General features: G+C 41.3%; 1 protein-coding gene across 2 annotated transcripts in view; it reads left to right on the plus strand.

The window, feature by feature from the left end:
* Positions 1–64: 64 nt before the first annotated feature.
* LOC109039333 (uncharacterized) overlaps positions 65–13,978 on the plus strand; it is a 71,306-nt gene continuing 57,392 nt past the window's right edge. For both annotated transcript variants that reach the window (XM_019054769.2, XM_072305796.1), the window contains exons 1-2: positions 65–2,693; positions 4,430–4,834. In XM_019054769.2, coding sequence (XP_018910314.2) covers positions 2,522–2,693; positions 4,430–4,834 — 577 coding nt within the window. In that variant the 5' untranslated portion in view covers positions 65–2,521. The remainder of the gene's footprint in view (positions 2,694–4,429; positions 4,835–13,978) is intronic.

Genomic DNA, 13,978 nt, shown 5'->3' on the forward strand with positions numbered 1-13,978 from the left:
AATCAATCAAGACCTATGCCGGAATTCTCATGGTGCTCGGTATTTAACCGGTATTTTTTAGGATGCTGCATGGCTATCGAAACCGATCCTTATTCTTTTCTCACATATCGGGGGTTCTTCTCGAACCGCTGACATTAAATTTTTCACAAATTTACTGGAACATGGGGAACAATTGGGACCCGAGTTCATTCACCCATTTTACCTCTGCCATTGGCTGCCGTTTTAGTTATTAGTAACTTAGCCCTGTGTCTCAGTGACCGCACTTACAAAACATGAGTTGAAGACACTCATCCAAGGTGACTCGGTCTACCAAGCAAGGTTGCAATTTTTCGTGAAAAATAAAATCTTGAAATTTCACATGAAATGTTTCGTGAAATATCAGAAAAATATGAAAAATATTGATAAATATTTCTCCAGGTTAAATTCAAAATTAAATGAAAGGCGACTGGTTTTTGCTTTCTGGAGTTTTCTTCGTGCGTGTCGCATACCCAACCCCTGAAAATATGTTTCATATTTTTCACAACTTTCTGGAATTTCATGAAATATTTCACGGACATTTTTTAATATTACATTTCACCTGTGCAACCCTGCCACCAAGGCACAATTTTGCTATTTCCTCTGCTGCTTTTAGAATCAATTTTTCCGGCTATCTATTGGTAGTCGAGGGAAGTTCCGGTGATAGAAGCCTTCCAAATTTTGACGTGCAACATGACTCGTCCAAAGTGCTGTTCTGGAGCCAGTCTAGTGGAATATTTTCAACTTGTCGACCTTTTGACTTTTGTGAAATTCAACCGCACTTTTTAATTGACCTGTCGGACTTGTGCTATCGTACACGAGGATGATGAAACGTTGAATCATCCAAAAAATCTCTTTATCCACGGCATTTGACGTCCATATTCGGAGGAAAAAAATTTCCAACGCTGTAAAATGCGGAGATTGTGTCATAGCCAAAAATGCGCTAGCAACCGAAGTGGTTGACAGGGAGGGAGAAAAAGTTGGGACGAACTAACGAACTTTCCACTGATTGTACTTTCCAATTTTTTAGTATATTACATTCAATGCATATATTTTTTAGATCATCATGAGCCAACACAGCAACCACAATGATGTTAAACTCTACTTAAAAACGCACAATACATTAAAATATCACTGTTATCTGATGACGGCTCCTGATGTGCTTGAGTGCAATGAGCAGTGCTCTGGATTTAGAGAAGACCACTGACTCATCGTTGGAGCCCATGATGAGTTTCTCCCAGTGGCGAAGCGTGAATGGTCGATTATCGATATGTTTCCATTTGAGGCTGTGGTAAAGAATCGATTATTAAGTTGTTCGTTGTACACACCCTGTCGATATTTTTCTATAGGTTCAAATGGCAGATCAATCGATGTACCGCAAAGGGGCCGTTTAAGTATTACGTAACGCACTTTTTCCGATTTTTGGACCCCCCAATCCTGATTATCCCCGCACTTAACCGTGATTATATAATTTTTAACAATTTCATAAATAATAACTAAACACAATAAAAGATAAAGATCTAAAAAAATGAAAACCTATTAAAAGGAAGAGAAAAAAACTTAAGAATAAATTAATGAAATGATTTGTAAAAAAATTGATTTTTACTATCAAGCCCAAAGGGTTTTTTTTTTCCTCGAAAGTATTATGCTAGGCTATTTACGTGCGTGTCGCTATACTCACGCACGCAAATTGGAAAAATTGGATTTTTAGCATCATTCATATCGACGGTGTAAGTCGGCAATCACGTAACTCGATTTGCGACGTCGCAGACTTCCTATCATACTTTATTTTTTAAACGGAAAACTACCCAACGGCCATTCTTTAAAACTGCAGTGATTTTTCTTCTCTATGCGAAGAAAATTCTGCAAAAGCTTCAAGGAATCATGTCAATTTGTTCTCCTCTAAAAAAATAACATAGAGGCGGAGATTTTCAGACACCGCAAGCGAGTTATGTGATTGCCGACTTACACCGTTGGATCGATATGTGGCTGAGTGAAACAAAGTCGAAATCATGACGTCACACAGGAAAAAATCGGATTAGACTACGTGCATCATGCGTTGAAGAGACATCATGCAACTGCCTTTCTTTTTTATAGTTCCCATGGAGTTCGCACTCGTACACACGTTGATCCCTCTGTCTGCGTGACTAAACCCCGCGAAAACTGGCTTCAAGGCTGGAATGAACGTAGGTCAAACTCTTTAAAATTCTTTCCGGATTCGTATACCACATTTCGCTCTCAGTATACGATCCACAAGTGCCGAGCACAGTCCCTTCGGTTCCACACGAGTGTACCCCACAACATACCCCCTTTCCCCGTAAAGTACAAATTAAAATACTTAAGGTGATAAATAAAATATGTTTATGTTACTTTCTATTAAGAACAATCACGTTACATTTCAAAGATAAATAAAATATCTGACAGAGCGAAGCATTGAGAGTCCTGTGCCGAGCATGGCGCTTTTTACGTTTTTGAATTTCGTTTATTCAACTGTGAATCTCATGATATGACAGGGCGCATTGAAGGGGAGACGAGCTTGAGGAAATTGAACCAACCGCGAGGAATGAAATTATCGATTTTCAAACGAGCAATCCCATGGACATTGATTGCGTGTGTTCTCAGCAGTTTGAGCGGCAGTTTAGCGAGTTCTCGTGCTTTGTCAAGAAACAATGTATCAGGTAAGTTAAAGATTACTCAAGGGTAATGATCGTCATGCTCTCCTTTTTGACTCATGCAAACAAAATTTGACTTCTCACCACGCAAAACTCATTGTCAGGCAAGGGAAAAAAAATCCACTTCATTTATTCGTCACCTTCACGTGTTATCTATCATTGATAAAGAGAAATAAACACCAGACCGATGAAAATTATTCACATATTCAGGTTCTTGCGATTGATCTGACAATTCCTTCCAAAGATTTTCATTAGACCTTAAATATGTTTTCCCTTTATATTTTATGAAACACTATGGTATATATTTAATATTAAAATGATAAAGATGCACACATTTTGTGCAAAGGTAAGTCCTCTTGATTTTTAAGTGAACATTAAATGTAAATTTTACTTCTCTAAAAATTAGGATAGAGACCATGAGTTCGTCTTATGAGTGCAAGTTATATATTGTGTGAAACTTCTATCCTTAAATTATTTAATTTAATAGTCCTATTCATCATCTATATATAAATCCTAGGATAAACACTAGCGTTCATAGATAAATTATAAGAAACATGTTTATGACATCAAATAATTATCAGGGCCCCTTCATTCTTTGCTAGGCCCCATTTAAAGTTTTGAATACGATATAATTTTGAAGTCTCGTTTGCTCCTCCGTCGCTTTTGAAGCCTCAAGGGCCATCCAATACCATCCAATACCATCCAAAGGTTAATACCATCCAATGTTTCAATAAGTCTTTAAGGACCCAAATTTTAAATTAGCGAGCCCCGCTCCTTCGTCGTATTAGCGGATTGATAATCTAGTCGCATTGTTTCTCACTCGTTCCGATCAGTTCGCCTTCAAAATCTCTATAGGCAATGTGAGCGGCTTACGAGCAGTAATAGTTTGCTCGCAGTATTTCGGTCACGTTCACTCAATTTTGTTTGGTAACGCTTTGCTTCAGCTGTAGCAAGTTTTTTGTAGTTAGAAAAATACAGGGTGGGAAATGAACATTGCTCGATTGAGAGGCCTGCCGAAACCATATGTAGTACTCACTTAGAGTAATGCGTTTCTGAAGACCGGGCAATACATATTTCCCGTCACCAATGTAAATCAAAAAGGTTCATATCTTAGTTAAGAGTTGATTTCAGTTATTTTTGATGCGAAACTCGTGTTCTTCGTTCAATTTTGATGAGGAAGCAAGTATCAGAATGCTTAAATTCGTACCTTGTCCATTGTCCTTCTTATAATGTCATGCCAAAAACCGTTAACTATCTTTAATTACAATGCAAACAGAAAGGGCTTCCCTGAGTGAAAGAGCTATTTAAGGAACGACTATGAATACTGGATGTTGGAGTTTTTTAGCCAACGGGCGTAAAAAGTTCAGCTTAAAGCTGAAATCTCATTAGAGAGGGAAAAAGCTCACACACAAGCAAGCAGCAGGTGCAGGTGCAGCAGGGCTGCACTGCACTGAGGATTGGCCCAACAAGGCCGAACCGCGTCTGCAGTTGCCTTCCTGAATGGACGTAACTAGTGTTGCTCCAAACAGCATATCTCTTTGAGGGAAAATTGTGCTTGTGTGTGAGCTTTTTCCCTCTCCAATGAGATTTCAGCTTTAAGCTGAACTTTTTACGCACGTTGGCTAAAAAACTCCAACATCCCGTCTTACGACTCGTGCGTTCACCGCAATCGGTTTTGTGACTATGAATACTCTTCACCTCACTTTTACTCATTGAAAAATTGCATTATATATTCCGAACAGATGGTCGAGTGGTGTACTCGCTTCTAGCTCCTTCGAACGCGGCTCCAGAGTTCAGCGGGTTGCAGACTCTCCAGGCGCGGTGCATGGAAATGCTGACGGCCGGCCTGAATGCAAACAGGGCGATGACCAATACGATGGACCAATACGGGCGAATAATGGGGGCGGCGATGGGGGCGGCCTTAAGTCGTTCCGCATCCGCCAGGGCCGCATCTCGGAGAGGGCGCCAGAGCAGGACGACCTTTGACCAGTGGACCTACTATATCCGGCCCCCGGGTGGTGGCCGCCCCATCAGGAGGTCCGTCACATCACGGAGCAGCAGTAGAAGCGGATCCCGTAGCTCTCGGAGCAGTCCATCTCGTAGTTCCAAAAGGAGCATCTCTGGACGTAGCGTCTCTAAGAAAAAAGGTGCGTGATTTTCCTCTTCTCTGCGTATGTGACGAAGCCAGGAAAGATGCGTTTTCCCCGTAATAGAGTACATATCGACGGCGTAAGTCCGCAATCACATATTTCGTTTGCAGTGTCTGATAATGTGCGCCTCTATGTTATTTTTTTAAAGGAGAAGAAATTGATATCACTCATTGAAGTATTTGCAGAATTTTCTTCGCACAGAGAAGAAAAATCAAGGCAGTTTTAAAAAATTGCTGTTGAGTAGTTTTCCGTTTAAAAAATAAAGTATGACAGGAAGTCTGCGACGTCGCAAACCGAGTTACATGATTGTTATATGTTGATGACTCACACCGTAGATATAGGGAGAGTGCGGACATGTCAAAATGTGGGCCCAAAAAAGCAGCCAGCCTTGTAACACAAAAGTGTCACTGCCAATATTTAGATTTTAATATCAAACGAAGATGGCCAAGAATGCTCATAATTGAGCGTTCCTCTGAAAAATCGAGTAAATTTATGCATAAACCAAGTCAAATACGTGCATTGTAAACAACGAGTCGTAACCTGAGTTCGCCCTTGAAATTTCAAGCGTATTTTTCACTGAAATTTCAAAAGGCTTTTTATTTTTCAATTTTTTTGAAAAATTGAATTTTTGTTACCAAAAATACACAAAATAAGACTTGCACATGAATTAGTGTACGTTGAACCTCTCTGGGGAAATTTGGATAAATATTAAGTCGTGTGAAGTGTATCTTGGTGTTGTTAGGTTGCTCCGCCATAATCCTTGCGCCACTTCCGCTCCCCTCACCTCACCATGCACTACCGGTTCCAAACATAACCTCAAAAATTAACAAAACCGTGCTGTTTGTTTCGTAGCTGTGCTGTGATCTGTGAATACTGTGATATTTTTTCATAATTCAATTGTGTTATTGTATTGTTTCCTTCATGGGAAAATACAAAGATAAAATACGAAGAATTCAGAACAGCCTGAAGAACTTCCGTATGTTACCTAAGATGAAAAATAAATTATTCACAAAACATTAATGAAAAACATTTGCTATCACAGACACGGATGAAAATGCAGAGTAGCATTTTTGATATATGACAAAAAAACTCAGCTAAAAATTGGGAAGCACATGGCATTTGATGAAAAAAATAAATCTGACTTGAATAATGCAGCAAAAAAACAGTTTCATTTGTAATAATTTATTTTCAATTTTTGAAAAAGTCCTCTCACCTTTCTCATTCATTAAAATGTGAATAAAATCTCTCACTCTAAGTTTTTACACTTACTCAAATAAAGCAAATCAAACCCTGATCGACTCATTCAAATTCTAATTCTTCTTGAGAGCGGCAAAATTTAAATGAGCCAATCAGGTGCTTTGCTTTGATAGAATAGCATAGGACGAGTAGGCTTTCCTTAATCAACTATTTGTTTCTCTAGAGAAAAGAGAGAGGTGTCCCAATGGAACACAGTAGTCATTCATTCATGGATTCCTCACTCATAGATTAAATAGTCTCTTCATTTTATGCTTCAGTCTCGCTCTCGTGTGTGGCGAGTCTGGGAGTTCACCCTCTCCTTTATTCTTAGTTGTTTCGTCGTTTTTTTCGCATTTAGGTGAAACTTATAAGTATTTATTAGTATGGTTCTGTGATTAATTCGCCTAGGAAGCACTTTTCACTAGTTTAAAGGGTACAGGTTTACCGATTATAGTATCAAAAATCAATTTTTTAAAGAAAGCTTGAAATTTCAGCTGAAATTTCAAAATGTTATTTTTCATGTGTCACAGGTATCGAAATACCAGTAACTTGTTCTTTTCTTAACTTATAATTTTTCTATACATATTCTGTTCAATCATTAGGGATGGCTGGATTTCATACACTTTCCTCTTTTTCAGTCCTATCTCCCAGCCATCACCTTAAATTACCCATTACTTTTATTACTGAACTTGCAACTGATAGCTCCACTGATTATAGCCAGCCAATGGCGTGTAGACTTGTTGTCTCACCACCTGTGACGTCAGCAAGTCTATAAAAGCTTGTGCTGCCCTAAAATCTAGGTCTTACTCCATCCCCGACCCGTAGTACTACGTAGTGCCCATTTTCGCTCTTTTGGCACATTTCTAAGTGACTATTGTAATTCTGTAACTTTTCTCTTTCGATCAATATATTCTAAATTCCATCATCAATTTTCGTTACTCAATTTTTCCAAGTAGTTTGTTGTTCCTACTCAAAGAGCAACTGGTGCCGAAACTCTTATTCCAACCCTTACTCCACGACATCATGAAAAATACGAACTCAGCTTGTTTTCTCTTAATTTCTGGTAAGTACCCCTCTTTTCCAATTCTAAACTGCCACGGGATATGTTTCGTTGTATTTCCTTTTGACCAACGTCCGACCAATCTTGCTCTTACACTTTTCTAATTAATGCAGCCTCTGGATGGAAATCTCAATGAATCTACTTCTCCCTCAGTCCGAACTCCTCAGCTCCTTTTCTTATGCATAATGGATAATCCTCTGCTTTATTTATACCTGGGGAAGGTAAACTCTCAGCGACAAACCTACTCTGAAATAGACTAAAGTAGCAGAAGTTGACCAATTACCGGCTCGAGTAGTTCATAACCGACCTTTTTTGATTCAACCTCCATCAGTGGTGTATGGATTATTTTCAATACATTCTTTCCATTCCTGCCTATTATGTTTTTACATTGATTTGCATCTTGATTTCAAGTGAGAACATGTTTGTCCCCACGTCCATTGCAATTCAATTAGTACTTCCAATTTGCGACCAACGTCACCCACAGTATTCTCTCGAACCTCGAGTCTACGCCTTGTCAGTTCACACACCTCTAAAGTGCAACAGAGGATTGACTGGTCTCACTTTAGCATCGCTACTACATCCTAGAATCAAGATTACAGATTTTCTGTTGCAGTCTAAAGGTATGTGTATGTATGTATGTATGAGCCGCTTTTACGGCGCGCTTGGACGCTCTGCGACGCCTATTCTCCACAGGAATCTGTCATGGTAGAGATCCTCCGGAAGCTTGCATCTTTCCATCTATTCACGGATGCCCTCTACCCACCGTTTGGCTGGACGCCCTCTCCGTCGCCTACCTGGGGGGACCCACTCCAACACCTTCTTCGGCAACCTGGTATCAGCCATTCTCTGCACATGCCCATACCATACCAATTGCTTGGTCATGATATCGTGCACAATCGTCCCCTCAACGCCCATTATCTCTCGGACACGTTCATTCCTGACACGTTCTCTCCTCGAGATTCCAGCCGATCTTCGCCAGAAATCCATCTCGGTCGCCTTGAGCATTTCTTGGGTCCGCTTCTTCAACTGCCACACTTCACTGCCATAGGTGATAATAGGCTTGACAACCGAGTTATAAATCCTCTTCTTGTTGTCTTTGGAAATCCTTTGGTCCCAAAGGATCCCATTTAGCATGGCGATGGCTTTCCTTCCTAGAAGATTACGGTCCCGAATGGCCTGATCCAGCTTCCCATCCGAAGTCAGGTTCACCCCCAGGTACTTGTATTGTTCGCAACTTTCTATATGTTGACCATCCTCCAGGACTATGCTTTGCTGAGCACCTCCGACTGACATCTTTTTTGTCTTACGGACACTAACCTCGAGGCCCCATTTGCGGTACTCCTCCACCAACTTCCGGGTCATATACTCCGCGTCATCGTGATCTTGACTTATGACTACCTGGTCGTCAGCAAAGCATAGCGTGAAAAGCGTTTCTTGGTCATTTAGAGGGACGCCCATGCCGGCACACTTTCTTTTCCACTCCTTCAGAACGTGCTCTAAATATATCTTAAACAGCGTCGGTGACAGACAACATCCCTGCTTAAGCCCCTTGGTGACAAAAAAACCATCTGAAAGCCTTCCTTGGCACTTGATTCTAGCAAAAGCCCCCCGATAAAACTGCTTGACTGCCCCAATAAGTCCTTTACTAAAACCAGTTTCTTCTAGGACTTCCCAGAGTTTCACAAGAGGAATACTATCATAAGCCTTTTCAATATCCAAAAACACTAAATGAAGCTCCTGGCCAACAATTCTCTTCTTTTCGGTTAACTGGGTAACACAGAACAGATGATCAGCGGTAGACCGACCAGCCCTAAAACCTGCTTGCTCCTCCGCCTCGAACGGGGTCCACTCCTCTTCGATCTTCGCTTTCAACACTTTTCCATAAATTTTACTTATCGTTCCTGTCACCGCTAACCCTCTGTAGTTCCCACAGTCATCCTTCCTTCCTTTTTTATGCGACGCTGTTATCCAGGCCTCTTTCCATTCTTTCGGGATGTCATCACCGTCAATGCACTTCTGCAGCAAATCCCTGAGATGGTTAACCAACTTGCCAGTCCCACATTTCATTAACTCGGCTGGAATGTTTCCTGGCCCAGGAGCTCTTCCATTCATCAATTCCCTGATTGCTTTGACCACCTCCTCAACTCGAATTTCCATTGAGTGATCCTCGACTATATTTTCAGCATTCCCCGTTTGAAACTCTTGTCGTCCTTCCGTCAATAATTTACTAAAATGTTCGTCAAGCTGTGAGATTGTTATCGGAGATATAATGTCCCGTTTCATGTCCCTTCTTAGGCCTTTGATCAGCTTCCAGCTCTCAGCACTCTTCCTTCCCCCCAGGTATGTGTCAATCCTTGAGCAGTTGTTCTCCCAAGACTCGTTTTTCTTCCTGGTGATTAAAAGACGAACCCTCGCCTGGGCTTTCCTATACGCGCCGCGGGTGTCTGCAGTCCTAGAAGCCAGATAGTCATGGTACTTCCTACGCTTTTCTTCAATTACCTCCTCTACCTCTTTGTCCCACCAGTAGGGTTTCTGTACATCCTTGCTCTCATTACACATACCCAGGGCTTCCTTCGCAGCTGAATGTATACAACTTTTGATGAACTGGTACAACTCTTCTGCAGTATCGAATGTTTCTACTCCCAGTTTCTCATCCAGCCGCTTCCTGTAGAGCGCTTTCACGCTTTCATGCTGTAAGCTATCGATCTTGTAGTGCACTTGTTCGATCTTTGTTCCTTGTGGCTGGCACTTCTGTTGTTGCAAGGTACTCCTCTGCAGCCCATACTTAACCGGAAATGCGATCTCCGCCTTGAGAAAATGGTGATCACTACCACAGGAGAACCCCCGGCAAACTCTTACTTGTTGAACCTTCATGGTACTCGTTTGCCTGGTGACCGCGTAGTCGATGATTGACTTCAGCCCCCGAGTTTGCTGAACCCATGTGTACTTATGGATATCTCGATGTTGGTAGAATCCGTTCAGTATTTTCAACTCGTTTTGTTCACACGTATCAATGATGCGTGCACCGTTGTCATTCATCGCCTCTTCACCGAAAGGTCCAACAACTTTAGAACCATTCCTTCGTCCGGTTCTACCATTCAAATCTCCCTTGATAATGACCTCCCTTGTCCTTCCAACCCTCAGAACCTCGTCGTTGAGTTGCTCAAAGAACTGATCCTTTAGATTGACGGGAGCATCATCATTCACACCATATACTCCTAACAAGGCCACCTTGTGACCATGCAGTGTAAGATGCATTCTGATGATCCGCTGGTCTACTGCTTCCCAAGTAGTTATAGACGGACGCAAACTTTTCCGGATAAGTATGGCGACTCCTTGCTGTGCGCGTTGATCTTTACTGACACCACTATAGAACAGATCATAGCATCCTAAGTTTTCTGATCCTGTGCCTTTCTTTTTCGTTTCTATTAACACGGCGACATCTACATTATACTTTTTTACCTCCGATATAACCTCTGTCAATTTATTAGAAATGCCCTGTACATTCCATGTCCCAAAAACCATCGTCCTTTTCCGTAGTTTGTGTCGCAAAATCCGTTATTCCATTATCACCGAGGCTATCTTTATTAGGCTTTTTAACATTAAGTTTTTTCCGGGTATCGGGGAGTTAGCCCGATGCCCCAACCCCCAACCTGGAGGACCAGGGTTTGATTTTGGAGAACCGTCTCCTAGACAGGCTGCTTCCACCACAGCTATGAGCCCTGTCTGCCCCTCTGATGAGTGGCTCCTACGCCATGAAGCCGGTGACCATCTCCACCCCCCTTTGAGGCAGGGGCTACCAGCTGGGGTCCGCAGGATTGCTAAACCTGTGACAGTGCTGAGTACAGTCCCCCATACGGTATGCAGTCTAAAGGTGCCCTAACTAAATTGGCGTTGTCTTTACTTAGGTGGGTGTAGCTCTGCAATCACCAGGCTAATAATTATTCGTACTTTTACTTCATTCTGATCGACATTTTCCAATTCAAGTTGCACCTTTTTCTTTTTATCCAATGCTTGTCTCATTCCTATTTCTATATTTTGTATTCATTCATTTCCTTTTAGTTATTTTGAAAAAAAGAAGATTTGTTGGCTCATGATGAAAGGAAATGAGTACATATTTAAATGGATAATGTATGAGGAAAGTCGAAAAAGGGGGACTGCGGCCCCTATCCGACTCCCTAAATGCCATGAGAGAAAAATGACTGAAGGAGAAGAAAGTGGCTAAATGGCAGAGAAAATGACACGAGGGACCACGACCTTTTATGGGTAAAAGGGCGAAAAACCTAAGGAAAGATGAAAGAAAATGGCAAACTAGATAAAGAGAGAACTTAACCTAACCTGGATCCCCCCCCCCCCAAATATACATAACTACTCACATGCTGATCTGAATAAGGCTAGGATGGGTGGCGGCTGTCAATTAGTCCAAAGCGTAGGTGGGTGGAAGCCCCATGGCAAACTCACATGTCCGCGGCTCAAATATGATACTTAGCTAGACATAATAAAAAGCGTGGCGACGGCGTAAAAACAGAACTCAAAACTCATAACAAATGTGCAAAAGGCGTAAGGCAAACTACACGGCGACGGCGTAAGGTGGGGCTGTTTCATCTTGGGCCGCAACAATTCATGGCGCGGCCAAGCCGAGCCTCACCGCGTAGTATCCGCCGTTGGTTCGGACCGCATAGCGCTCCGGGGTCAGACCCCCTAGTAAATGTATAAGCATTTTTAGCATGGACATTCTATGCTCATTTATTTTGGTGAAAACAGTTTTTTGCTTCAGACTAGCCGTTTTTAAGATAATTACAGATTTCGTTGAAAAAACGCGATTTCTCGCAAGATTCGACTTTCCTAGCCGCAGGAAACTACCGCCATATCTCACGAACCAGAAGTCGCAATTTAATAAATGTATAGTGTTTCTAATAGGAAATTTTATGATCTTTTAAAAAGGCCCTTTGGCATTTGTCCGTGGGATTGATATTTTTCAAGATATAAGGTAAAAACCGGTCGCCGGCGGCGTGTTTTAGCCCCCCGCCCCCACTTTTTTCAAGATGGCGGCCTTAGCGGACAGCCAGTTTCGGTAAACTTTTGATATGTTGTTCTGATAGCCTATTGCAACATGTTTCCGCAAAAAAACCTTCTATATATGGATTTTCCCAGATGACCCTTATTTAGAGCTAAATTGACTGAACTAGGGAGTGTGTAGCGGTTGTTGAGCGTGATTATAAACGACGCGGCAATACGGCGCGGCGGCGGCGGAGGACGCGTGAGAGACACCTATCAATCCGATTCGTATCAGAGGGTGATTGAAGTGATTTCACCTTCGTTTGGCAGTTTCTAAGTCAAAACTCAGTTTTTTCCTTGTATGATTTCTCAACAATGTTATCAGGATGATCTCTGTTGTATTGCGTATTGTACACGTTCTGCGTAACCAGGGTCCTCGCAACTAAAAAACTTGATTTCTTCCCCAAAGGACTAGAAAACTAACTAAATTCACCAAACCGGGGCACTAAGGGTCCATTCCGGATAAGCGTACACTTTTTCGCTGTAGAAAGTTCAAGAAAACACACGTAGAACAAGAAACTTCGCGGAGTTATATTCAACACGATCCGTACGGTTCCGATGCGCAGTTGCCAGTGTCTTTTGATTTTTGTCCACGCGGCTTATGGAAATGCCGCACTGTGCGATAGAAGTACCTTTTTTAACTGATCTTCTACCTCTTCGAGTATTGTTCCGGATAAAACGATAGATAAATCCCTCTCCAAAACAATCTGTGCAAATTCATGAAAAAATGAAACTGAATAAATTACACATTTTTGAAGTATTCGTCAAAGGGTTGAATGCAAAGAAAGAAAAAAGAAAGAAAGAGTAAGCCCACAGTTCTCATGTCCACGTGTAAAACTTAAACCAAACTACAAAAATCTGAGAAAAATTGACTGGTAGCGTGTTCTTACCTGAAAAAATTACGTTAATGCGACGTATTTACGTTACCACCAAGAAAAAGTTACGTTGGAATAACGCTATAAGGACGTTACCTCAGCACAACTATAAGCATCGTATCTTTACATCTTTGTAAAAAATCGTTAAGAATTCATACGTAAAAAATATGACCCGATTGCATGCAACGTCACGTATCTCATTACATTTTCTCGTCTTATCGTCTGGTAACGTTGTGGTAACGTTTTTCTCGTAACGTCATCGCAACATCGCTCAATCATACGTGGGGGAACGTCTCTTTTACGTTGGTGGTTACGTTACTACAATGTTGTATCGATAACGTCACGTTTAAATCAACACAAATCACGTGTTTCCAACAATGTAGATTGTTACGGTACGTTACGTTCAAACGCAACCGTAGTGAAATACGTCTTTGAAAATGTAACACGTAAAACATTTGAGCCATCTTATTGTAGGAAAAATTTACGTGCCATGAACGCAAAAACTGGGTAAATAACTTCTTTAAAAATTTTTGAATAGAAATACAAAAATGAAAGAAATATTGCGACAGCCGCTTGGTATTTCTGGCGTAGAGGAGACGCCTTGTAAACCTTTAAGAGTGATACTTATTTGCAGAAAAAATCACTACCTATATGTTTGTCTGCGCAACCCTTTTGAACTTTTAAAAGTGATTATGATTTCATGACTTTCTCCCTTATATTTATTCCTTTCAAAAAAACTGTAACCCGTGAAAATGTACGAAATTTATGAATTACCTTCTCGTTTTGGAGCTCTCTTATGTCTCCTGACATCTTTGTGAGTTGTTGAGCGTAGGTTTTGTCCTCTATTTCTACGGGTTGTTGAGTGTAGCTTTTGTCTTTCGCCGCGAGTTGTTGAGTGTAGATTTTGTCTCT

This window comes from Bemisia tabaci, unplaced genomic scaffold (assembly GCF_918797505.1).
Source record: "Bemisia tabaci unplaced genomic scaffold, PGI_BMITA_v3".
NCBI classification, from domain to species: domain Eukaryota; kingdom Metazoa; phylum Arthropoda; class Insecta; order Hemiptera; family Aleyrodidae; genus Bemisia; species Bemisia tabaci.